The 24682-nt window shown below is 38.7% G+C and overlaps 1 protein-coding gene across 2 annotated transcripts; it reads left to right on the plus strand.

The window, feature by feature from the left end:
* The first annotated feature begins 559 nt into the window (after positions 1–559).
* LOC139475055 (nuclear receptor subfamily 2 group E member 1-like) lies at positions 560–24682 on the plus strand. 2 transcript variants are annotated; one of them, XM_071258283.1, is made up of 8 exons: positions 560–740; positions 7111–7192; positions 8909–8927; positions 13441–13576; positions 18808–19070; positions 19754–19985; positions 20803–20952; positions 21616–24682. In XM_071258283.1, exons 1-8 carry the CDS (start codon positions 716–718, stop codon positions 21882–21884), a joined length of 1176 nt encoding a protein of 391 aa, XP_071114384.1. In that variant the 5' UTR covers positions 560–715; the 3' UTR covers positions 21885–24682. The 2 variants fall into 2 exon arrangements, with proteins under 2 accessions (XP_071114384.1, XP_071114385.1); XM_071258284.1 differs by having other exon boundaries at positions 18808–19034.

Here is a 24682-nt window from a genome sequence, read left to right on the forward strand (position 1 = left end):
CAATCGAGCACAATTACAACAAGTATATTTCTTACACAAGAAAAGGTATGTGAAAGAAGAAATCGCAGATGAAAAAAGGTTTTGTCATTGAAACATTTTTTCAGAACAACGTTGATGTGGATTAATAATTAAGACCTGAGAGTATATAGTCTAACATATAATTTAATCACCATATTTGTCTTCACGGTGGTTTCCTGGGCTGAGTCCACTCGATGAGTAATCACTCCCCAACTGCTAATGTCCAGCCCGGTGGTCGACAAGGACCTGTCATATTACCACGGCTATTATCACCTAACACACTGAGATCTCCGTTTGTGAAGTAATTGTGTCTAGTTATCTGGGTGGGGAAAGCTTTTGACGAATTCCAATACAAGTGACATTATTCTCCATACACACCGACTAAACAGCTAAGTCCCTGCCTCCAAAACGCCTGTGCTTTATCCGTGCGCTTCAAGCATGCCATCCATTGTTGCAGGGAGCCAATCGCGAGGGGGCTGGCTTGTCAACGCAGGAGTATGTAATCATACAGTTTGACTTGTCGCCACCAGACGAGGCCAAGTGAGAGAAGCGCCAAATGGTGCTTGTTCGTCTCGCGCTCCTACTGCTCTGTGATTGGCTGGCATAGAGCTCGGGTCAAAGTGGGATTTATCTGTTCTGCGACAACTTCAACACGGAGTAGACTACGCCAAGTGATAGCACAGGAGAGTGGATTAAGATGAATCGACCCTCGGGAACTTCCAGTAAGTGTTTGGTGTATATATGTAGATAACAAGTCTTTTCTTAACACGAGTTATACAGACACTCGACGAGGATCACTTCCGTCTTTGTAACATTGTGTAATTGTAGTGATTTGTTACTACCGATCAAAATGTTTATTTTCTCCCGTGAGTATCCAAAACAATAACATGCTCTGACGAGCGAATAGGGATTTTTTTATGAAGTTGGAGAGAAATCACTAATGTCTAAATATATATCAGTGATGTCTTTAATCAAAGAACAACCTTTTGTTGAAATAGTGTTGTTAGAAATTAATGATATCAATATTTTTACTCGTTTGGATACATGTTCATATAGAAAATTTATTTTTATCCTTCTATTACTAATAATACTTCTAATTATATAAAAACAGCATAAATACATCCAGTTGACACTTGAATAGAATATCATTTGAAATTACGACATAATTAAATTTACCAACCCACCATAAAGAGTGTTAGCTTGTTCAAGTTCATATCTGGGTGGATAGCACATTGTGTGTATAAGTGATTAAGTTCTGAAGGCAACACATTATGTCTCTAGTTATGTATTCCAGCCTGTATTTACGATATTGACTGTTGAAGATTCCTAGGTCGATGACAACTAAATGACACAACCCTTATCTCAACCTTGTCAGCTTATTTATGCTACAGAACAAATCTCGTAGCTGTAGTCTTTAAAATGACTTCTGAATAATATATAGAAGCAATTATTGACTCGCGGTTATTTGGTAAATGCACGAAGAGCAAATTTCCGTTGATGTATAGGACGAGTTGACTTGTAACCGGGTGTCTCTGGGTGGGACGTGGACTGAGAGACGCTACACTGGTGAAAAGACGTGATAAATTAAGAGACTATCCCACACAGTGGTACTTGTACTATAGCAATCCTTAAGTGTTTTTAATCACGATATTGTTGGGGTAAATTAAAGTGTGATAAATTCCACGTCACTGGCCTACATGCAGACGCTGAGAATTAAATCTGGGAATACTGTTTCATTATATATGTATGTTTAAATTTCATGCACCTTGTAAACCTGTGCAAAATTGAATTTTAGAAATGTATATGGTGGCAGTTTGAACACAGCTGTCAAGTACTGAACATTGTTAGGTGTTAAATGCAAGCATAAATTTTGATTATTCAAAACTAATGTCTCTGAGCATGTTATATTTTGAAATACAGTTGCACCCCTTCTGGAAGATTTATCTGTAGAATGAAAAATAATTCCAGCCAAAATACGACGCATTTGATTTTTCTTTTCTAAGAATATCTCACTCTTCGGTTACTATGGTACTGTTGTATTAGTTTTCTCTATTGAGACATAATGCCCCTTATGTCCTTGAACCGTATACTCTTTCAATACAATATATCTGTAAATCCACCTGAAAAATATTTTAACCTTCTGGAATAATTGTTTTCAGATTTTTTTAGTGACAGCGGTATTTCTATGAATGGTCTAAAATCTTCCATATTTCTAATATAAAGTCTGGTAAAACAATGTTTGAAATGATTGTTTGTGCAACTTTAATCAATTTAAAAACAAAATTTTAAAAATCATTACTAAAATGAATAGGTAAAATAATTAAGCGCAGATAGTAATATAAACATAAACATTCCATGGTTGAAAACACAGAACAAAACTACAAATATTATTATATAATAACTATTTTGATATTCCATGAATGCAAATGTGTTTTCAGAATATCGGAACGTGTCCATTGCACTTTGGATATTTTAAATTCGATAATGACAGGATATGTATAATTGTGTTGTAATAAATCAATGTACATTTGTTTTTAAAACAAAACAAAAACGTTACACCTTTCGTTCATGATCACATCACACATTTTAATTTATTACATTACACTTGTCAAAAGTCCTCTTTTTCAATCCATCAGTTCAAGCAGTTGCTGCTGGTATATAAGAAAATCTTTTGCAGTTTCGTTTCACACTATGATTCTCTTAGAACAGGAAATACCATAACCTCCAAGTTAATCGCGTTTAGCCTTGTGGGTGATCCTTGTGAAACGGAGTGACCGACAATAAAGTCCTCTGGTTTAATCTGGACGGGCACTTGGGTCCAAATCCTTCACTACAAGTGTTCCAAAGCTTTTGATACAAGTGCCAAATGGTGTGGGATCATCTTCAGCGCCGTGGTCAGACGGTCTCTATCAGAAGCTTCCTTGATCTCCCTGTCAAACAGACCCTAACTTTACTTGTTCGAGTTCGCCCTCCTTATCCTTCCAATGTTTGAATGTTCTTTACGAGAAAAACATTGTTCATCCCTAATAGGCCCTGAATGCCAGAGAGAAAGCATCTTCCCTACACTTGTCGCGGTATGAGATGCGGATTCTGTAAACTGACTCGAGATATGACAAGGATAAACACATTCGAAGGCGCTAGGGACTGTGTCTTATACTTAAGCATACAGTTGACGTTGCAGCAGGTTCACGATAGAGGCTGCAGGCGGACCTTAAACCCTGGACGGATTTTCTAGCATTAACCAAAGCATACCAAGCAAACATCAAGTCAGATTCGGACTGTGGATCAAATTGAAATTCATGGCAATTTTTTTCCAGCAGAAGCATTTTGAATATGAAACTCACCTTTCAGCAAACTAGGAAAATCACATTCTGAAGCCAAATGATATAGGTTAAATGTCACGTGGGTGGTTTTGCCTGTGTCATAGTGGTGTACTTGGAAATTCGTATACTCACGAATCAAATTTTCAAAAAGGATATTTCAACGCTTACTTGATCATCTGTACAATATATTTCAGTCAGTTTTTGTATATAGCATATTATCTGTCACGTGTGAATATGCCTTAATACTATGTTGTTATTAAAATGCTTACTCAGATATGCAAATCAACAGAATATCACTTCTTTACTATTTATGCATACTTTGTTATGATAAAAATGTAACCAGAAGTGATGTATTATAATTTTCAAACATATTCTCCCTTATGAATATCATGTAAACAGAATATATAGTGCATAACATAAATCAGAAACACGATCATGTTAACAGATTGGTGATTTTTTTCTTTTCAGAAATATTTAATTTATTCCTTGAAATAAATAAACAATTGAAATGTGCATAAACTATACCTTTTTTATACCTGTGCGTTATCATATTGCAAGATTTCAACGCTGTGATTAATTGTCCGTCGAGTTAAAAAATATGACTAAATGGCGTGAGCAAGATAGGCATAAAAACGAAATGCCCGTATCGTGTACAATATAGCAAAACAGGGTGGCTGGTAGATTACGGGATTATCCCAGCACTTGAGCTCGCTATTGATTGTTAAGTGTCACCGTGTTGCTTGGACTTACTTAATCATTTCAACATTCATCTAATCTCGTAATCAAGTCACGCGGCCTTCAGAATACACTCTCTCATTTGATTCCATTGCGAGTTAATTTCACAAGACTCCTCACACGGCGAAACTTTTAATGACACAAGTTTATTGTATGAATAAAAGTTTATAAGGCAATGCTTTGACATACCGCGTTACTTCCTTACTTCGGGGTAGCGTCACGTGTTCCTCAGATTAGCGCGGATTATCCGATAAAGGATGAGGTATTACCGAAGGATATTGCACATGCACGCGTGTGGTATTGCTAGCTATATTGCCCGATACTATCTACGTGACGACTAGTTTCATAAAACTCTGCCCAAACCTCCTCATTAAAAAGTTAATAAAATATTTTTATGGAAAGCACTATACAGCGGATATTAAATAGCATCGTTATGTATCGGGGTTACCGAGAGGTGTCTGGTGTATGTTCAGCAAAAGATCCGCTGAATCATTCTTAAACTATTCATCTCAAATAAACGCGTAGTTTACACAGATATTATCAGTGTAACAAAGACTGTTCTTAAATGTTTTCGATTTTTGTATAAAGTCACTGAATCTTTTGTAGTTTCGATAGTTTCAAATAAAAGTGGGAATATGTAAAGTTTATGTTTCAGGTAACAATGATTATTTGCTATGAATTTATTTCACTGACATCCAAACGCACCCTCTGTGTGTATAGTTTAGATCACTGTATATTAGGAACAGGGTCGGAAGTGCACAATGGACTCCGCTTCTAAGAGATATTTCACATGAATATGGAAAGGGTTTTGTCGCTTTTATTTAACATTTTAATGAAGTACATTAAAAAAAGAAATTCATTTTTACCTGCTAAATTACAATATAAAACAATTATATTGGAGTGAATAGGTGTTATTTCAGTTATCACAAAGCCATAATAACATTTCGCCAATATGAGATATGCCTGAACGCATTCTGATTTTGTCTCGTGCATCAGTCGATTACACGTAACAGAAGACAAAATAGCATACTTTTGAATGAACATAGAGACATGCCCCGGCTACATCTTCCTCTGTTGTAGCATCTCGACATTACTGCAACCACATTCATGTTGTTTTTTTAATGAACATCAGCTTCGGTTTTTAAATTATTGCACAGTTACAATCCGTCAATAATAATTATTTTTGCTCAATCGTCTGAAAATTGGTTCGTTTTTGAACATTTTTCGATAGATATACAGAAGCTCAAGCATTAATATATTTTTGTATTATTTCAAATCTCTACACGAAATCTCTCTCTCTGGAAGCAGATAATGATTGCCTTCTAGCGCGTTATTGTGTATGCACTGTTTATATTTGCTGTAATTTCTAAACTCTGGACGGTCGCTACTCTGTTCTAATCGTTTTCACTGTACAACTTTTCACTTTCGTTTACCAATATAACAAACTGTTCAATTATCCCCATAACAAGATGACGGAGCATGCGGGGACATAATGGCTATAATATTGACATTCCTAGCTAAATGAAACGAAGTCGGAACCCGTGTTTGCTGTATTCATTTGCATGGCTAAAACTTTCATTATAATCTTCATCATACTCCCTTTATGACTAAGTCATTCTGCTTTTGCCGTGTACCGTTTTAACAAAGGGTAGAGAGATACTGTTCTGGGCAGTCTGGCTATAAATGATTCCTCTACAATAATCATTTGTGTGTTTAAGATATCAATGGACGCAGTACTATCTCATATCTGCCAATCTTCACCATTTTTTCCCATCACGAAAGACAAGTCGGAGAGATAATTGCTACCGTTGGGTGTGAATGAGCTCGGTGTGTTTGTCTGAATATTGATTTTTAATTGGAAGCCTGTTGACTTGGATGCGACAAGTTAACATTCGAATCTGCCTGATGGTTCGCAAAGAACGGCCTTCTTTGATTTAGTTGTTTGTACATTAGCGTACCATGCGGCGAGCACAATGCTCCTTTTATTACGAATCGGATGCTCACGACTCTCCCGGCGATTGTTCTAGACAGTCAATATGCAGACACTGTTGGGAAATCAAGCTTGTTGTTTCGGAGGTATCGATTTGGAACATTCATCTGAAGCCCTACAACAAACGGTGATGAAAAGTCGGGACAAGGGAAACACATACGCATACCTGTGTTGTCAGATGGGAGGACGACTTCTATCTGCTCATTTGTCAACACCTGTAGGGCTCCCGAAATCCTCTTAAGAGTCTCGCTTCTACAGTCCTCATTGCACAGCGGTATATCTGGTTCTCGTATCATTTCGACATAATTGGGAAAATCTGGTGGTTATTAGATAACTGGTCATTACGCAGCGGTCATTATCTAACCACGAGGCTGGGGTAGCAGTGGACACCTCATACTGACCAGCTATTGTCTGGCCACAACGCTGACTGTTTAGGGTTGAAATGCGACCACGAGAAGGTAACGCTCCCTTTCACGCTTTGGTAAACACCTTACGCTTTTCTTGCTTGTCAACATAAGTGAGAGCTTCATTACTCTGTTATGTGACGCCATGCCTTCTATGGGAGATACGTGGTTTCGTAATCTTCACTTCACTTTCACTCAACTGTTTCAAATTGCTGGTCGCTTTTTGTCCCTGGTATTGAGTAGACAGTGGGAAAACCCGCCTCTTCCCCGCTGACCGTGGGGAGACAGACAGTACATCTCACCCGGGGGCACTAATCATGGAACGCTACTCTCACACCTGTAATTACATATATGCTACCTGTAGAGACTTACATGTGCCGTTATTGGAAACCAACAGGCTGTAAAAACAGCTACCTTTCCAATCCTTTCCCAGATTCCAAGTATATCTTACACCCAATTATATTCATGCAAAACTTGACAACTGCTTAGCTTAAACTAGACCTAACATAAAATACATGACACTGGTATATCATAACACAGTGGTCCTACTTATACTGGCGACATCATATGAACATATTTTATGAGGTATTTTTATGGATTTGAAAATAAGGATGACATGGTGTTTTTTGTTTTACTTTAGGTCGTATTCTGGTGGACATACCTTGTAAGGTCTGTCAAGATCACTCGTCAGGAAAACACTACGGAATCTATGCTTGTGATGGGTAAGGATGCAATACTATCTTATTTTTTTGTTAAAAAGTTCTTTTATGGATACCTGTTTTTGTATTATTAAACAAGATTGTTATTTATTTATTTATTTGTTTGTTTGTTTGTTTGTTTGTTTGTTTGTTTATTCATTAATTTATTTATCTTTACTTGTTTATTTTTTATTTGTGTGTTTATTTATTTTTCACTTATATATTATGTACTTTACATCAGACTTATGAAAAAATCAATTGATTGTAATACAGATAGTACAGGCTTTGCTCATCAAATGATTCCTCTATCAAAACACGTTTTAGTGGATGAGTATATTTCGTGACATCAAACAACTGGTCACAATATAGGATACTCTGTTAATCCAATACACTGTCCGCCTAATAACTCTTCATTGCAGCAGTAATAATGACGCTGTATATCTACCTAACGGTTCCATATGTTGTACTCAGTTTCATTATTTGTACAAACTGCAATATTGGCTATATTGGCTGGCTTCCACGTAAACTACCATTGCAGTCATGCCTTGTACCAGCTTGCATAGGTCTCAGTGTTTAGCTGTATTGTATTGACACAGTCTGGTTAATATACCTGTACAGGTCTTCGATATTGTTCGCGAGCTGACATTGTCTGCTGATCTCCGCTCTTAATTATTGCTCTATCAGAGGGATGACTACAGGATTCGATTATGGTTCAAATATCAGGATAAATCATAGCTGTCTGAGTTTATTTTCATTCATTTGTTTCATTTGAAACGGAATACAGAGCACATATTTAAAATCATTTTCAAATTTTGATTTATGGAAAATAATTTTGTTCTCATTAACAAATCGGCTTTGTTGATATTGAAATTCTATCCCTTTCCTCACTTGTGATTATCTTTCAACGTATTTACTTTGGACCGACATTGACATAAATCATGACCTTGTTGTGTGTGTTAATGGTATTATCTTTCACGTTTAATCATTGGTACAATTTACAATTGAAAACTAGACGATATACAGATTATGGTGAAAAATTTAACAACAATGTCTCCTGTCAAAATGAAGGATTATGAAAAGGTTCTGCACCTAACGTGGTTGACAAGCACCTGTCATGCATTATTCTATGTAACTCAATGTTTCGACAAATCATCAATCTATACTCGTGTAGAAGTTTGGAAATAGGTTTAAAAACAAATCGTTTTTATAGTATTAACAGAATATTTATCTAAAAAGTACACTTTCCGTCATATACATGTTCTAATATATTAGCCTTCTTCAGTCCGCTTAGAATATATTATTTGTCATAATTAAGTTAAGATTTATATTGAAAGACAAAAATGTATCTTTACTTCGTATTACACTACCAGACACACTAATGTTAATAATTGTTCCCTAGAAACGAAATAACTAGATACATTATGCAATGATAATTCCCATATATTGGTGCTCAACTATTTCTTTCCACTTAAACGTTTTAACGCTTAATTACCTTTGAGCATCGTCATCTGTTCGACGATTTCATTCATTTATTATGATTATTATGATATTATTATTATTATTATTATTATTATTATTATTATTATTATTATCATTAACACAACAGCCCTAATCTTTCATCAACCTTTGATAAAGGCCCCAGTTTCCAGGCATCACTTAACAAAGTTTCTAAATATACCATATTTTATCATGTCCTTTACAGGCAAACCTCACTAATGTTTTTATAATCTTCCTTTCCAGCTGTGCCGGGTTCTTTAAGGTGAGTTTTAAATGTCTTAGTTACTTAGTCCGCCCTTTTAACATACATACTTGTCCGCCTTTGAATCAAAGTTAAAAGAGACGCAACTTTTCTCCAGGTAAAGTAACGCGTACTGTTTCCGCTTGCATCCCGCAAAGACAATCAATTCCCATCTTCCGCCCCTCCCCCATTCGTCACCCCCATTCCGCCACCCCAGCCATGATGACAGTCATATGAGGGGGGTATTTGTTGAGGGGCACATCGCACGGTCCGCAAGCTGAAGTCGTCCCCTAGTGCAGTGTGTCCTTTGACTTCAGCTTCAGTGTTGGCAACCTGTCTATCCGGATCAAGTATTAACCCCCGTGTTTACTAGAACAAAAGTCTTCCGATTAGAAAGTTTAACATTTTCTTACCCAAACCCACCCGTAGCGGCTCGGCACGCTGACATCAAAGGACCAGGTTTACGTCCTCGTAGCTACCGATGTTTCGAACAATATTTAGTTTATACGACAGTCCCCTATAGGGCTGGCACGGGATTTCCTGATATCCCTGGCTCGCAAAATTAAACCAAAAGGTAAAAACTTAACGCAAACCTTGTAAAAATCTGTCGATAAAGCGTAGAAGTGGAGGGCTTGAATGTCAATAGCACAACTACGGTGGGGCACGTTGGATTGCGGAGGACGGGGGACACTACATAGCATGGATTGCCAATACTGAGATAAAGTGAGAGCCGCAAAAGTCAGGTTTGCTTATGGCTTTTGATTCTGTTGAAGTTACAGAAACAAACCAACGGCAAAAACTCGCAACATTTCTGAAACAGCTCTCACAGCTCTTCTCAGGAAGATTACGATGATTTGCAAACTCGAGTATTTGCCTAAAGCCCCTAAGATCAAAACTTGTCAAAGATTTGTTGATCAAAAGCTTTAGAAGTTGTGACTTTAGCGATTGCTTTGGAATGATTGATTTGACCACACGGCACGAGATCACGGCGTGACCCTGCGAGATCTCACTTCACAGAGCTGAGTTGCGTCATAGAAGGGTGGACAGACTCAAGTAAACTCAAACATTCGGGTTCTCGCGGTTCACCCCTTACGACCTCAGTATCCAAACAAAAAATGCGTGTTCGAGTTTCGCGCGTTGTCCTTCGTCTCGTGTAGAACGTGATTTGCTACATCCGGGTAATGAAAAGGAAACGTACGATTTGCAAACCATTTTCCAACTATTTCATTCACAAATAACAACATTCCAATTTTATTAGACCGGAAATGAAACAAAACATTTTACTCACTCACTCGTCAGTTATGCATCCTTAACGACGTCTATTTTGACGTCAAGACGATGACACCAGTTAGTTTTACATGTATTCTTGGCTATATCAGTGTCGTTTATACCTACTTTCTGTGACGTTTCTTCTGAAATGATTAGTTTCTTAAAAGCAAGATACATTCTATGTTCAGGGAGAAGAAAGGATTTAGATGGTGACGTCACTTCCGAAAGCTATCGTTGGAAATGGGTCCAGTGTATGTCAGCAACCCATGCTTGTCGTAGGAGACGACTAACGGGATCGGGTGGTCAGGCTCGCTGACTTGGTTTGATGCATGTCATCGTATCCGAATTGCGTGGATCGATGCTCACCCCATCAATCACTGGGTTGTCTGGTCAAGACTCGATTATTTAAAAAATAAAAACAGCCGTCATATAGCTATGATAGTTCTGAGTGCGGCGTAAAACAACATGTATCCTGTAGATATACTATAGGAAGATATAATACCCTGGATAATCGATGGTGGACAAAGAAATTATCTAACAAGATGGACGATAATCCATGAATCATTGTAAACATAAACGATAATGACACACAGGGCCAAATTACATGTTAAGTTCTATTCAATGAATGGGACCTGTGAAGATCCGCGGTCGAATAGGTCTTCAGCAACCCATGCTTGCCGTAAAAGGCGACTATGCTTGTCGTAAGAGGCGACTAACGAGATCGGATGGTCAGGTTCGCTGACTTGGTTGATGCATGTCATCGGTCTCAATTGCGTGGATCGATGCTCATGATGTCAATCACTGGATTGTCTGGTCCAGACTCGATTATTTTACAGACCGCCGTCATATAGCTATGATAGTTCTGAGTGCGGCGTAAAACAACATGTATCCTGTAGATATACTATAGGAAGATATAATACCCTGGATAATCGATGGTGGACAAAGAAATTATCTAACAAGATGGACGATAATCCATGAATCATTGTAAACATAAACGATAATGACACACAGGGCCAAATTACATGTTAAGTTCTATTCAATGAATGGGACCTGTGAAGATCCGCGGTCGAATAGGTCTTCAGCAACCCATGCTTGCCGTAAAAGGCGACTATGCTTGTCGTAAGAGGCGACTAACGAGATCGGATGGTCAGGTTCGCTGACTTGGTTGATGCATGTCATCGTATCCCAATTGCGTGGATCGATGATCATGATGTCAATCACTGGATTATCTGGTCCAGACTCGATTATTTACAGACCGCCGTCTTATAGCTGCGATATTGCTGATTTCGGCGTTAAACAAGAAACAAACAAACAAATCAATAAATAGGCAACTTCATTCTAATATATCATGGTATTAATCTGTTAATTATCCTTTTAAGATGAATTGACACGGTGCGATTTGTTGGTACAAGAAATTGTATACGATAAGTTGTACTGTGTGTATGCACCTTAACTCCGTTTTAGCAATATCCCAGCAATACCATGGCAGGGGACGCTCGGGGTACACATTGTACCTATGTTGTATTCGAAGCCAGACGTGGGAATTACGCTTTAAGCACTACTAACCTCCTTAACACTTGTAGATATCCCATGTCAGTGGAACGTTGTATGTAACCGTTTCACTGGTGTTTTATATCAAAGAGCGAGGGTTGTGTCCGGCTCACAGCGGGTGATCAATACCTTGACTGGCATTATCTACCTGTTACGCCGGCGTCATAGTTTCCGCTGATAACGACGTCTACAGCTCCACCTACTCAGACCAGTCAGATACATTTAGGGTACCTAAGCTGGCTTGTTAATATCACAGTCTGAACGAGGAAGCATATATTCCCACGCGTGGTGGAAGGTGGAGATATTTTATTAAAAAAGAAACTTTTCTCATTCACGAGATTAAATAAACATTGGACAACAAATACCATGAATTAACGAAGTAGTCTTTGTCATGATCATTTGGTGGAATGCAGTTGTATTGAATATTCTCTGAAATGCTTTGTCAACAAGGAAGTCGGGTTGCCGTGGAAACGTCTGTTTTGTGATGGCGTTACAGAAACTTTACTGTACATGACGTCATAGATGAACTGGCTTTCAGCAACCCATGCTTTTCGCGAGAGGCGGTTAACGATATTGGGTGGTCATGCAAGCTAGCTTAGTTCATGCTTGCAATCGTATCCCAATTGCGTAGGTCGATGCTCATGAAGTCAATCATTGGATTGTCTGTTTCAGACCCGATTATTTGCAGAACGCCATCATGCATTAGAATACATTACATAAGAATATTGCTGAGTGCGGCTTTAAGCACCAAACGAACAAGCATATTAGAACTTAACGACGACATTCAATGACATGGTTGGCTAGTTATATTCGAAGTTCTCAGTATCAGTAAATACTGCACAACGGTACACAATAAACACTAACACATTTATAAGGACTACCATTTGAAATTGGTTGTCGAAGCGACGCAATAACAATCGAATGGCGCATTTTTGTATATATATTCAAATGTATTCTTCAGTTCGATTTTATCATATATGTCAAGCAAATCTCGTTTTTTAACACCATTTCAATGAGATAAAAAAAATAGATCAGTAGTGCTTATTTCTTTGAAAAAGTTATTGACGCATGATCGTGCAGCCAAATTTTAACATAACGATTCAATGATTAATATTACGTAGGGGGATTTCTAATCCCAGATGAATTGAACTTTATGTTATAACTCAGGCATATAACTTCGGATATTATAACCAATCCGAATGGCTTATCAATACACGTACTTTACGTCATATGGAATAACATGACATAGGGTGGTATGTAAGCCGATAAACATGCACATGTTACCTCATTTCTATGAGGGGCGGTCGGGTAGCCTAGTGGTTAAAGCGTTCGCTCGTCACGCCGAAGACCCGGGTTCGATTCCCGACATGGGTACAATGCGTGAAGCCCATTTCTGGTGTCCCCCGCCGTGATATAGCTGGGATATTGCTAAAAGCGGCGTAAAACCATACTCACTCACTCATTTCTATGTATGTACAGCTCAGCGTTGTCTCATCACGCCAAACAAAACGCTGGCACGTCACGCCAAACACCCAGGTTCGATTCCCAGTTTGGTTTCAATGTGTGATGCTCGTCAGTCGTCGTAATGGCTGGTATAAGGTCACAGTTGGTGGAATATGTCAAACTCTTCTTTTATAAATTTCTGTATTATTAAAACATGTTGAACAATCGGTATGTTTATGAAACATGAAAAAGTGTATGTTTGTCTCTTCAGCGCTCAATCCGACGCAACCGCCAATACATTTGCAAATCGAGAGGACAGGGAAATTGTCCTGTGGATAAAACTCACCGCAATCAGTGTCGGGCGTGTCGTCTTAAGAAGTGCATTGAAGCTGGTATGAACAAAGACGGTAAGTAAACTTTGTGGCATTGTCTTTTCCACAAGGCTGTCACTTAAACACGAATAATGTGTTTTATTTCTTCAGAAAACTATCATTGGTTTTTACTGAGAGCGAGCATGTTGCAGATGAGGATGATGGTGGCTGGGAAAGGAGGGGGCGTGGTTTGTTTACTTTCTCTAGTGGGGTTCCCTCCCCATAAAGACCAATGATGAATGTGCCCCTCTTTTCTTCTTGCATATGACTAGGGGCTCCTACTTTCAAATAATGATGCTTTTTGCAGCTTTACACATTCTATGACCTTTTATATGACATCAATCGTGGTTTTGTTCTGAAGTTTGTTTGATTTTCAGCTTATAATAACCCCTTTTTGCCTTTGAAAATAATTCAATAAATAGTCATTGTCTGGTTTGGACTGTGTATTTTTCGGCATTGAAGCAATCAATTTTCGTAATTGTGGTACGTTGACGCGTTCCGTCTTTTCATAACTCCCAACAGTCGTAGTTCACACAGGCAAATAGTTCAAATCGCCAGGAACAATCAAGCCAGTCGGTGACTGTTTGGTTATCTTAGTGTAGCATAAATAATATGATTGACCGAAATAATAACTTTAAACTAAATAAATTGACCCCAAATCACATTCTGTGGTAGTGTATCCCAAAGACCCATTAGTAGGCCCCTACCTTCGACCAATCCATAAAGTTATAATGTTCGGATTGACTAAGAGAGACAAAAACGAAACACGGTTACTAAATCAATACCCTATTCATAATGGGAAATCAGTTCTTCCTGACATTGGTCACGTTTGTTAGAAATCATGAAATCAACAAAATCGTCATGCTTGACACATTTTGGCTTCACCTTGTGCATAACTGGCAATCAAGTACAAAAGGTATAAGGGCCACGCATAAAGAGATGTTTCTGTTTCAAACGTCCCTTTTCACATCATCATCTGCAACAGCTTGCAAATTCAAGGAGTCAATCTATATGACCCACAATGCATCATATCCAGTTGCGTCATTGAACAATGCAGATGCAAGCGGTGTCAGCTTTACGTGATAAACATTATTTTTCACATAAAGTCATAATTACCGCACGCGGTTTTTCAATCCTTTCTCTTTGCGTTTGCTCCCGATCAGGTCTAGTAGTCCTCCGATGAACATATATTAAAAAATCATTAAATCCTTTGAAACGTCACTTGAAATGGTGGTGTTCTTCTAGGGCCTGCGACACTGTGACACGCAATAAGGGCGTCGGGTCTTTAGCACCAATTGTTGATGGAGATAGCACTTCACAATTAAAATAAAAGATGCTATCGCCATGCAACCGATCTATTTGTTGGTTTACTTTAAATCTGGTCATATGACATTTCTTGTTTCTGGAAATGGACTTAATAAATCCATATAATATCGCGTCAAACCGAATAATTATCTCAGTTTATCTCTAATCAAACTCACTGTTACTTTGTTCTAAATAACAACATCAGGAAGGCCTAAATATTTGTGTATAGTGATCGCAGGAAATGTTTTAAAATAATTCATGCAAGATTCTTAAATATGTTTCGACACTACATTATGTGGGTGGACGTGTATAAATGATTGTATTTTAAATATCCATATATATGAAAATTATTATACTTAGTGTTACAACCCCTAAGATATAGTAGGGTGGCATTTTCTCATGGTAGAGTACAAGCTGACATGTTTGGTGGTAGTTTTTTTGATTAATTAGAGTAATCTGAAGAGCGGCATTTTTTAAAGTTAAATTATACATTACATTTGTTCACAACTCTTCATTATTGTTGGTACATATAACCACACCATAGTTTAACATTTGCAAAATTTAAAAAATCAATCTTATGACCAATTAAAATCTTAAATCAAAGAAATATGTCAACCGATTTTTAATGAAAGGCTAATCGTTTTCAACGATTCAAACAAGATTATTAAATCTAAATTAAACGCCAGTTAATATCTGCGGATTAACCATTTTGACACAAAATGAGTGATCCCCACTCGAGACCTCCACTCCTATGAGATCGTGTTTCCCAAGCGCATGGACTCTGTGGTTAGTCTAGCCGAAAAGCAGGGTGTTCCTCATAATTTAGTGATAATACGGCGATCAGCGAGTAACAACTTTTAATGAGACACTCGAATTTGATGAGTCGATCGTCAACACTGGGACGCAAGGCGAGAAAGCCCTGCAAGGAGCAGGAGCGGAGACACGCTTGTACGTGGACGAATAATTGACTCGGAAAGCACACGTACAAATAGAGTCGAGGCAACCAAACACGAAGGATAGGGCGAAACACTCCGATTGTAACCCGATGAGAAATGCGCTCAACGATTTGATTAGGCAATTACCGGAGTCATTGTATGACGCGGAACGTCTGAATAGATGGTCACGTAGCTAACCTGTCCTTGTGTAATTATACTCAGGGGGCAGGAGCTCATAATCCAGGGGGTGGGGCCCTCATGGCCAAAAATCTGTCACTTTTATGAAACATTTGTTTTGATCTTAGTAACATTTGTTACATTCAACCAGAACCGGACATTGTAGGACATTGTAAGACGTTGCATTAACGCGTTCCAAATACCTGGAATGTCTAGTGACACTGATGACAATTCCCCCTAAGATAACACTGACTTTAACGTATGTTTAGCGCTTTGTTAATTAAGTTCGCGCACATCTCCAAAAATGTCATCGTTTACGGTGTTTAGAGGCAGAAACTGTTTCTTTTCAAAGGGACCATGTCTGAAATTCCTGAAACTGATTAAATTCCAGACATGGCGCTAAGGTTGGCGGTGAAGCATCCTTCTGTGATATGGTTATTTTACAAACGAAAAGTTTAAATTCCATTTTTTTAATCGAGTCCACATCTGTCACCATGCATTTTTTTTATCAACGTCTTGTCCTAACCAGACTTCTTCTGAGTGGCACAGTGTATTTAGTATCGTGTCACGCAAAGACTTAATTTAAGCAAGAGCGACATCGGTCATGTTTGCTAATCATACATGTTTGCAATATCAATAATTTAATTTCAAAGAGTTTCATCGACAATTTACGATTGAATATTGATTAGTGACACCTTTAATTGTTTTTTAATGTTTAATGAATGTTAATCATTTGCATCACATTTGTAAACTAGAATAAATAATTCATTTACATAATGAAACATTAATAATGCTCTGAAACTTACAATTATGACTTAAGACGCGTCAAATTGGTAAAAAAATTATAAAAAGGATATTCTTTTTAAAGTTACCTCCCTGGTTAATAGGTTTACAGATTAAAAAAAATATGTTCCAACAGGTTCTGATAAAAGCAATTCAGTAATGCTGTGATAAGCCAGCAATATCTGAGAAGAAAATCAATTTAAGAGACACATTTCGTCAAGGACTTTTTATAGCCTCAATAGAGTAGGCCCAAACCCTCTGATAGAAAGATAGCAGGGTAGAGGTGAGCTGGTCTTGAGTGAAGGTATTGTGATGGCTTTGTCATGGGGTTTCCTTCTCTCCCACCTGTCTAAATACACAGCATAAACTGAATAGTCCCGGATATCTCTCAATTTCCAGGTTTGCAAGTAATGTACACATGACGTTCTCCGTTGGTCCTCTTCTTACTCCAAAGCTAAAATAGTCCTATCATCCGACCAGTCAAACACAGAGGACTTTTGTTCGGGAGTCTATTGAAAAGTTATACTTTGTGAAGGCGGGTAGGCGATGGGTTTGACCTCCGCGAGTGTGTGTTTAACCGGCGCATGAACACGTAGCGAGGTGGTCTCCTCACACAGAAAGTACCACAGAGAAACTTTTGATTTTCATGAATACGATATAGGCTATGATTTGTTTAAAGCCCACTCGCGTTAGCACCTCATTGGGGATTTGTGACCGATGAATAGGACTAGGTGAGGGACTCTTCAGAAGCCACGAAGGCAAACATGGATTTCAACGACATCTCTGCCAAACAACAAATCTCTGCCTGCGTTCGGGACTCTTCCCACCTGACTCAAAGACTTAGTAAAAGTTTTCTGCTTGACACCTCTAGGAGTCAATATTTTTTTGTCAGGTCGTGAGGTGCTGGCATATTTGCTGATGATCGCAAGTGTCTTTTCCTTCATCCATTTAATTGCCTGTTGTACATCTACATCAGTGACACCGATAGAACCCACAGAAAGTCGAGTGTTCTCGATACACTGAACAAGAAGCTATCCCCGACTTGTCTAACCTTACCCTCAAGCTCTACCCGCCTGCGATCAAATAAGAAAGTTGTTTTGATAATGACACATTCAGACACCTTGTGCGGCGAACCTTTCACAATAATGTCATTCTCAGCATACCTTCGTGCTCTTGATAAATATTAAGACGCTAAGGATATATTCAAATTTACAAAAAACACACTTTCCAGAAGTCTAACGAGTATTTGACTTCTATTCAGTTACGCATAGGAGAAGGTGTGTGCAGCATCCCACTAGAACATCCTCATCGTATCAGGGTTTGGTACTTAGCCAAGAGAAAGGTGGAAGGGAAAGACAACTTGACGTGTATTGTGTTTATTCAGTCCTGTCTTATGCTCTATTCGCGTAAAGTGGCTTCACACAACGACATTTGTCTGACTGTTAAAGGAAGTTTTAGAAACTCCACAATATCCTCAATGAATTCGGATATTTTAAAACTAGCTGTAGTGTTCAATTGGATTTTCAAGTCATGTAGACCAAGACACAATGTCATGGTCATTTAGGTTACTCGTTTATCCATAGTGGTAGGTCAATACAAGTATTGGCTCATTTAGGTTTCAAACGGGCTTTTCAATTCTTGTTGTAATCGATACAACCAGTATGAAACGTTAATTATTAATACTAGGCCTTGTTGGCCCTTTTAACACGTACGTGCCATTATACCATATATGTGTATGTGTGTGTGTGTCTGTGTGTGAGAGAGAGAGAGAGAGAGAGAGAAACGGACCATGAGCTACTATAAAATCATGATTTATACATGGATAATAAAACGTACACCATGTATTACTATCATCTGATTAGTCGTTTCTGCATAACTCTGAAAGAGGGACTAAGTTCTAGCTAATTGGCAGTCCTAGCAAGTTTTATTGTCATTCTGTCGCTTTAATTCAATTTCCCTCTTATATTCCGATGAGAAACACGGAAATTCGTCTTTACTTTTTGCGTGTTTTCATATTACATTTCCTCCATTTTACCAATTCTGTGAATAGCTCTTTTTTCTCCACAGCCGTTCAACACGAGCGAGGACCCCGTAACTCCACGATCCGTCGCCAGGTGGCGATGTATTTGAAAGAGACGAGTGAGTTGGGGACGGTATTAGCTGCTAATCCGTACCGATCCCCCTTCCTACCCGCCTACGTTGGCTACGAACACGTCAACGACGGTATCACGGTATCAGCCGTCGACCCACCCCCCACCGCTACCCCCGGGGTCATTATGCAACCTGTGCCAAAGGTGGGTACAGATGTATCTACCATCAAACCCAATCAGGTGCGATATTGAATATTAGCTAACTTTTTTTTGTCTGTACAAAATGTTGAAAGATAATAAGATCCATCCACGTGTAACAATTGTTATGGACCATAACTAACCATGTTATGATAATGATTAATAAGGGTTGATTTAATATTATTTCCGTTTCTGTGGGATATAAACTGGACATAATAAAGATATTGCGAGTTAGGCTTTGTTTGTCGTTCGATATTAATAGCATTATAAACTAAAGCTCATACGAAAACATATGCCACTGATCATATATACTGATAAAACTTATTATAACGTCTCTCATAAGGCGCATGGCGGATGGTCTCGAATGTGGTTCATGGTGTTTTATCCTGTCTTGTGTTTTATGCCATTTGAGAACTATGCTGTTTGTACTGAATAATGAGAGAACGAATAAATAGAGAGTCATATGAATGTCATGACAAGTCATGTACCAAGACATTGTTTGTCAATTACCAGATATTCGCATTTCACTCCTTGACATGTTTCGTTGAAAAGACTCAGTTCATTAAACACAAAAAGTAATTTATTCGGCAATATTGTCATGCGGTTCCTCATATTATTACATCAGTATATATGTTCCACGATGTTCTCTGTTCAAATCGTAATTCTAGGATCATGTCAAATATTGTGAGAACACATGTGTCTAACTGATCCAATATTCATTTCAGTATCCGCACGAGATGATGCAGGCTTATTTCTCCAACCCCGAAGCTGTCTGTGAGGCAGCAGCGCGACTGTTGTTCATGGGCGTGAAGTGGGCCAAGTCGGTGCCAGCCTTCCTTAGTCTGCCCTTCAGGGACCAGGTGATTCTCCTGGAGGAGAGCTGGAGGGAACTGTTTGTCCTGGGAGCAGCCCAGTTCCAGATACCTCTTGATGCAGGACCTCTTCTCTCTGCTGCAGGTTAGTCTCGGGGGACATCATGTTACCTGGACCTTTTGTGGGATATCCAGTTCACTTTGAATATTATTCAAATCCATTGAGTGAGTGAGGGAGGATGGTTTTACGCCGCTTTTAGCAATATTTCAGTAATATCACGGCGGAGGACACCAAAAAATAGGCTTCACACATTTTACACATGGTTGGAAATCAAACCCGGGTCTTCGGCCTGACGAGTCAGCGCTTTAAACATTAGGCTACCCACCGCCCCTCAAATCCATTGGATACACCAGAAGCTCGTAATAGCGTGTACTATGATTACAAAACTTGGCAGATTGACAATAGGTTTGTCGAATATACGTTATAGGCTTCATTACAGCCGGACATGACTGTATGACATAAAATAGGGAAAATACGTTTGTCTTTTGAAATTGATAAACTGCCGGACTAAAGAAAGTTAACACTTGAATTCAGATTTAACCAACAAACTACAAACGTTACGCCACCTGCTTCACTCTGCTGATTCCGTTGACATTTCTTCATCTTCTTTCATTTTTATATAATTAGCAACCATAAAAAAATGGTGCCGGGCAATTTATTTATTTAAACATTTGCTTGCTATGTTTTTTTCACTTAAACGAATGTAGATCTTATATTGTCTAAATTATGTCATTTGTAATCTAGGTGTAATGGTTTTGTGGTGTTTGTTATCTATTGACACATGCATTGTGTCACTTCGCAGATACAATGACAAAATGTCCGAGGACAATTTCGAAAAAAAACACTATGTACGTTTGTACTGGTATGGTATATTTTCAAATCATTTTGACTCTGATTACAGGTTTCACAACCGAACACACTCAACCAGACAAAGTCGTCAGCCTCATGACTGAAATCCGTGGCCTCCAAGACGTCATCGCAAAGTTCAAGGCTATACAGGTCGATCCTACAGAGTACGCGTGTCTGAAAGGGATTGTCTTATTTAAATCAGGTAAGATACAACCATACCGAACAGATAAAGGCAGTGAACTGTTAATTATGCTTCTACAGTCTTGGGCGGTCTTACTATCCTTTGGGCCTATGCTGCAGAGAGGCTAAAATTTTCTGTTTGGAAATATGTTGAAATAGAATGGTCCTCTTGATGTACTCCATTTTTTAGCGGTTTCATACTCCACACAAACATAGTTGTGACGAATAGAATGAATATGCATTACGAATCATTGGGATAATACATTATATCACAAGGTGTTCCAAGGGATTTTTTATATACCAATAACTACCTTGCATGAATGTGGAGGCCATTATACAGATGGGCTCCACAAAAACAATATCCACTACCAAAATCGAGGAAGTATCTTTTCGCCCGCGCTTGCTTGTCGTAAGAGGCGGGTCGGGATACGGTGGTCAGGGTCGCTGACTTTGTTGATGCATGTCATCGTATCCCAATTGCGTAATACCAATCACTGGATTGTCAGGTGCAGACTCGATTATTTACAGGCCGCTGTCATGATGCTTGGATATTGCCGAGTGCAGCCTTTAACAACAAAGAAACAAACACACAAAACGTTTGTGTTCCTCGTCATGATAGGGCTGAATATTGCTAAAAGCGGCGTAATCCAACACTAACTCACCTATGTGTCCTTCTTCATTTCAGTATTTCCAAGCAATAACACCGAGATGAAGACCCTACGAGAGTTCCACACTGTAGCTACACTCCAGGATCAGGCACAGCTCACCCTTAACCATTACATACGGACAGCCTACCCAACACAGCCATTCCGCTTTGGCAAACTATTACTGCTACTCCCATCTCTCAGGTCCGTGTCGCCCGTCACCATCGAGGAGGTGTTCTTCAGGAAAACGATAGGACAAATTCCCATTGAACGTCTCTTGGTTGACATGTTTAAATCGAGTGACTTCTGAGTACATGGTTGTGACTAGTATTAAAGGTGAAGGTTATGGGGACTGTGCTGGCTGAACCAAGTATTCAGACGGGGAGGTCAAGGTCATGGCGTCGAGAACGCCTATGCTTCAGAAAATGCTATTCTGGAACAAGACCAGGTGCCTTCTTAATCAAAGTTAAAGTCAAGGACGTGTCCGCACTCCAAAGAAGGTCAATCGACAATCCACGTTGGGATTCATCCCCGTTCCAATAAAGAAGTTGATGCGCAGAAGAAACTACATACAAGGGAGATTATTTATATGCCACCGAGATGCGACGTGACCTACTTAGGCCGATGCTGTCCCATGCTGTCCCAACAACCCTGAACGCTGATCCAAGCAAACCTTGGCATATCCGGGCAATTGTAAGGTATCTACATACCTACATGTATATGCTGTGGGTCCAAGCATATCATTGAATATGAATACCTTAACTGGGTGCCGTATTCTATCATCTGTGATTATTGTTGCAATGGACTTTATTAATTCTGATGCAACGTTGAAGCTACCTCTGTACTCAAATTAGTGTTGTGACGTTATAGTCGTTCCATGCAGAGACTTGTTAACCTTTAAAGATCTGATACACTTTGTAGATAGATGTGATGCAGGAATCTCCCTATTTCAAATATTTCCTTTTCATAACATGTGTTGGATCTGATGTATTTTATCCGCAGCCCTCGCGGCTCTAAAGATATAGTCCATGCACCAATACATTCAGCAACAAGTATGTCTTTCGTCTATAGCAAGCTAGTCTTAACTTATAGTTCAATATAGTGTTACGAGTCCGTGTACACACATTTAGCAGGCTTGTCACCCCTGTCGTTTGAATTTAGCGAACATTACCTCTCAGGTAATCGGCAGTTGCTCACTGTCGGATTGTGTTGCGCGAGTTTGTAAGGATTATCTTTCTTCGGCGGCGATCGCGACACCTCTGACACAATATCGCCAGGGAAAAGCTGTCGACACCTTTCACCGTTTGGTTTGGGAAGCGTCCGGTTTCATCGTCCCCTGAGTGGCTGTATGCTTTCCTGGCGTTGGGCGGGTACCTGACCCCCTTGTGCGTGCCGGGAAGGGGGGACCACGCTGGACTTGTAACACCACTGTGTAACTCAATCTTTATCCCGAAACCAGAGCTCCCCGTGACCGTGACAAAAAGTCAATTTTTCCTTTGATATCCTTTTCTGACGGAACGGAGAGCGTGTAGGAATCTTAATACATACGGTGACTTGTGTAATGCAACCTGTTCTAGAACAATTTGAACTCAAATCACAAAGAAAAGATTTCCCTCAAAGCTAATACCAGGCCCTTATCGGGGGGAATACAAATGAAAGGCATATATCGCATGCCCTGTAATGCCCATTTGCTTGCTCACCTGGTGGGAAACATCCTAGTATGCAATTCTTACGTTTACTCCAACACCAGACCCATTGATGACTGAAATGTTAACTCCTAATACTCTTATTGTTCTCAAGCCCATGTTGACTGAAGCCAAGTGCATCATTTAGTGCTAAAAATGTACAAACATTGGTCCATTTTCACAGAACCATTAAATACATTTACAAATGAAAAATGATTAAGGGACCGAGAACTGTTTAATTGAGAGGGATGGGATTTCTGTTTGAGGCAGAATATGTTGCCAGTCAGTGCTTCCAGACATAAAAACAATCTCTCAAAGAAAGAGTGAAACTTTTTTTGACCCACAAAACATTTCTTTACATCTGAACATCCAGCTTGTCCCATGAACAATTTCATACTTTTTGCCTGAGATAAATTATTTTGCAGCAGTTTGGTGAAAGTATTATGGTTTTTTTCAAAACATAAATCACCACTCACCGCCACCCTTCAATCTCCAACGAATAGTATCAAATAGTCAACCCCTACCTATTTGGTTATGAAGTTCTTTCAACATCTGTATCTGATCTACAGTCTATGTCGTATCTTTGAAGTAGTTGTTGATTTATTGGTGCAAAAAGTAAAATTATACTAGTGCTGAGTTTTTATTTTTATATTTGATTTGTGCTTCCAGATCTTCGATGTTTATCGTGTTTAGTACATTTATCTCTGTAAAACGGATTGTTATGTTTATTTATTAGCTTTATGAGTATCTTTGCTTGGGATGTCATGTCTATTTGATAAATAGTATGTTATTTCAAAACCTTTCCCTACTTTTCCTATATGATTAGCAATATCACCCTTCGGTTTGTATCAAATGGATCTATAAAATTATTTTTATTTTATAAACATACTCATATTCATTTGGTAAGTCTGTCTTATCGTCTAAAGTGAATGCAAATCTTGTTTTGTTTATGGACTTCTTATACCACTGGATGTGGATTACTATCATATATCCATACTTTTCCATACATTTACATTTTTAGGATGCGGTTCTCTAAAGTTACAGCAGGTGTAAGTAATTAAACCAATATATCTTTGTAAGATAATTTAACGGGGGGATTATATTTGCGACTTTATTTCTAAATGATTCCCTATCATTTTAAACGAATGCAAAGACTAATGTAAGAAAAAAGATCTAATTTTATCGAACTTAATTGAAGTTGACGGCAAATTAACCGAAATATCACTTAACAAAACAACTATGGTATTGCCTCGTTATTCGTTGTGTTCTGTCTTTCCAGTACTGTTAATGTGAAAGACTTTCTGCTTTATCTCTTCTCTATCACACACGTATGGAAATGTTAACTCCACTTCCTATTGAGTGCAATACATTTCTTCACGCACATGTCAGTATCTCTGGCTTAGCACCATTACAAATGTTTAAA

Source organism: Haliotis cracherodii, unplaced genomic scaffold (assembly GCF_022045235.1).
Source record: "Haliotis cracherodii isolate W230 unplaced genomic scaffold, xgHalCrac1.p SCAF_3, whole genome shotgun sequence".
Lineage (NCBI taxonomy): Eukaryota > Metazoa > Mollusca > Gastropoda > Lepetellida > Haliotidae > Haliotis > Haliotis cracherodii.

Coding starts and splice junctions, on each gene's coding strand:
- LOC139475055 (XM_071258283.1), top strand. CDS start 716: ATGAATCGACCCTCGGGAACTTCCA. Junction 19,071..19,753: donor CTACCATCAAACCCAATCAG/GTGCGATATTGA, acceptor TATTCATTTCAG/TATCCGCACGAGATGATGCA. Junction 19,986..20,802: donor ACCTCTTCTCTCTGCTGCAG/GTTAGTCTCGGG, acceptor CTCTGATTACAG/GTTTCACAACCGAACACACT.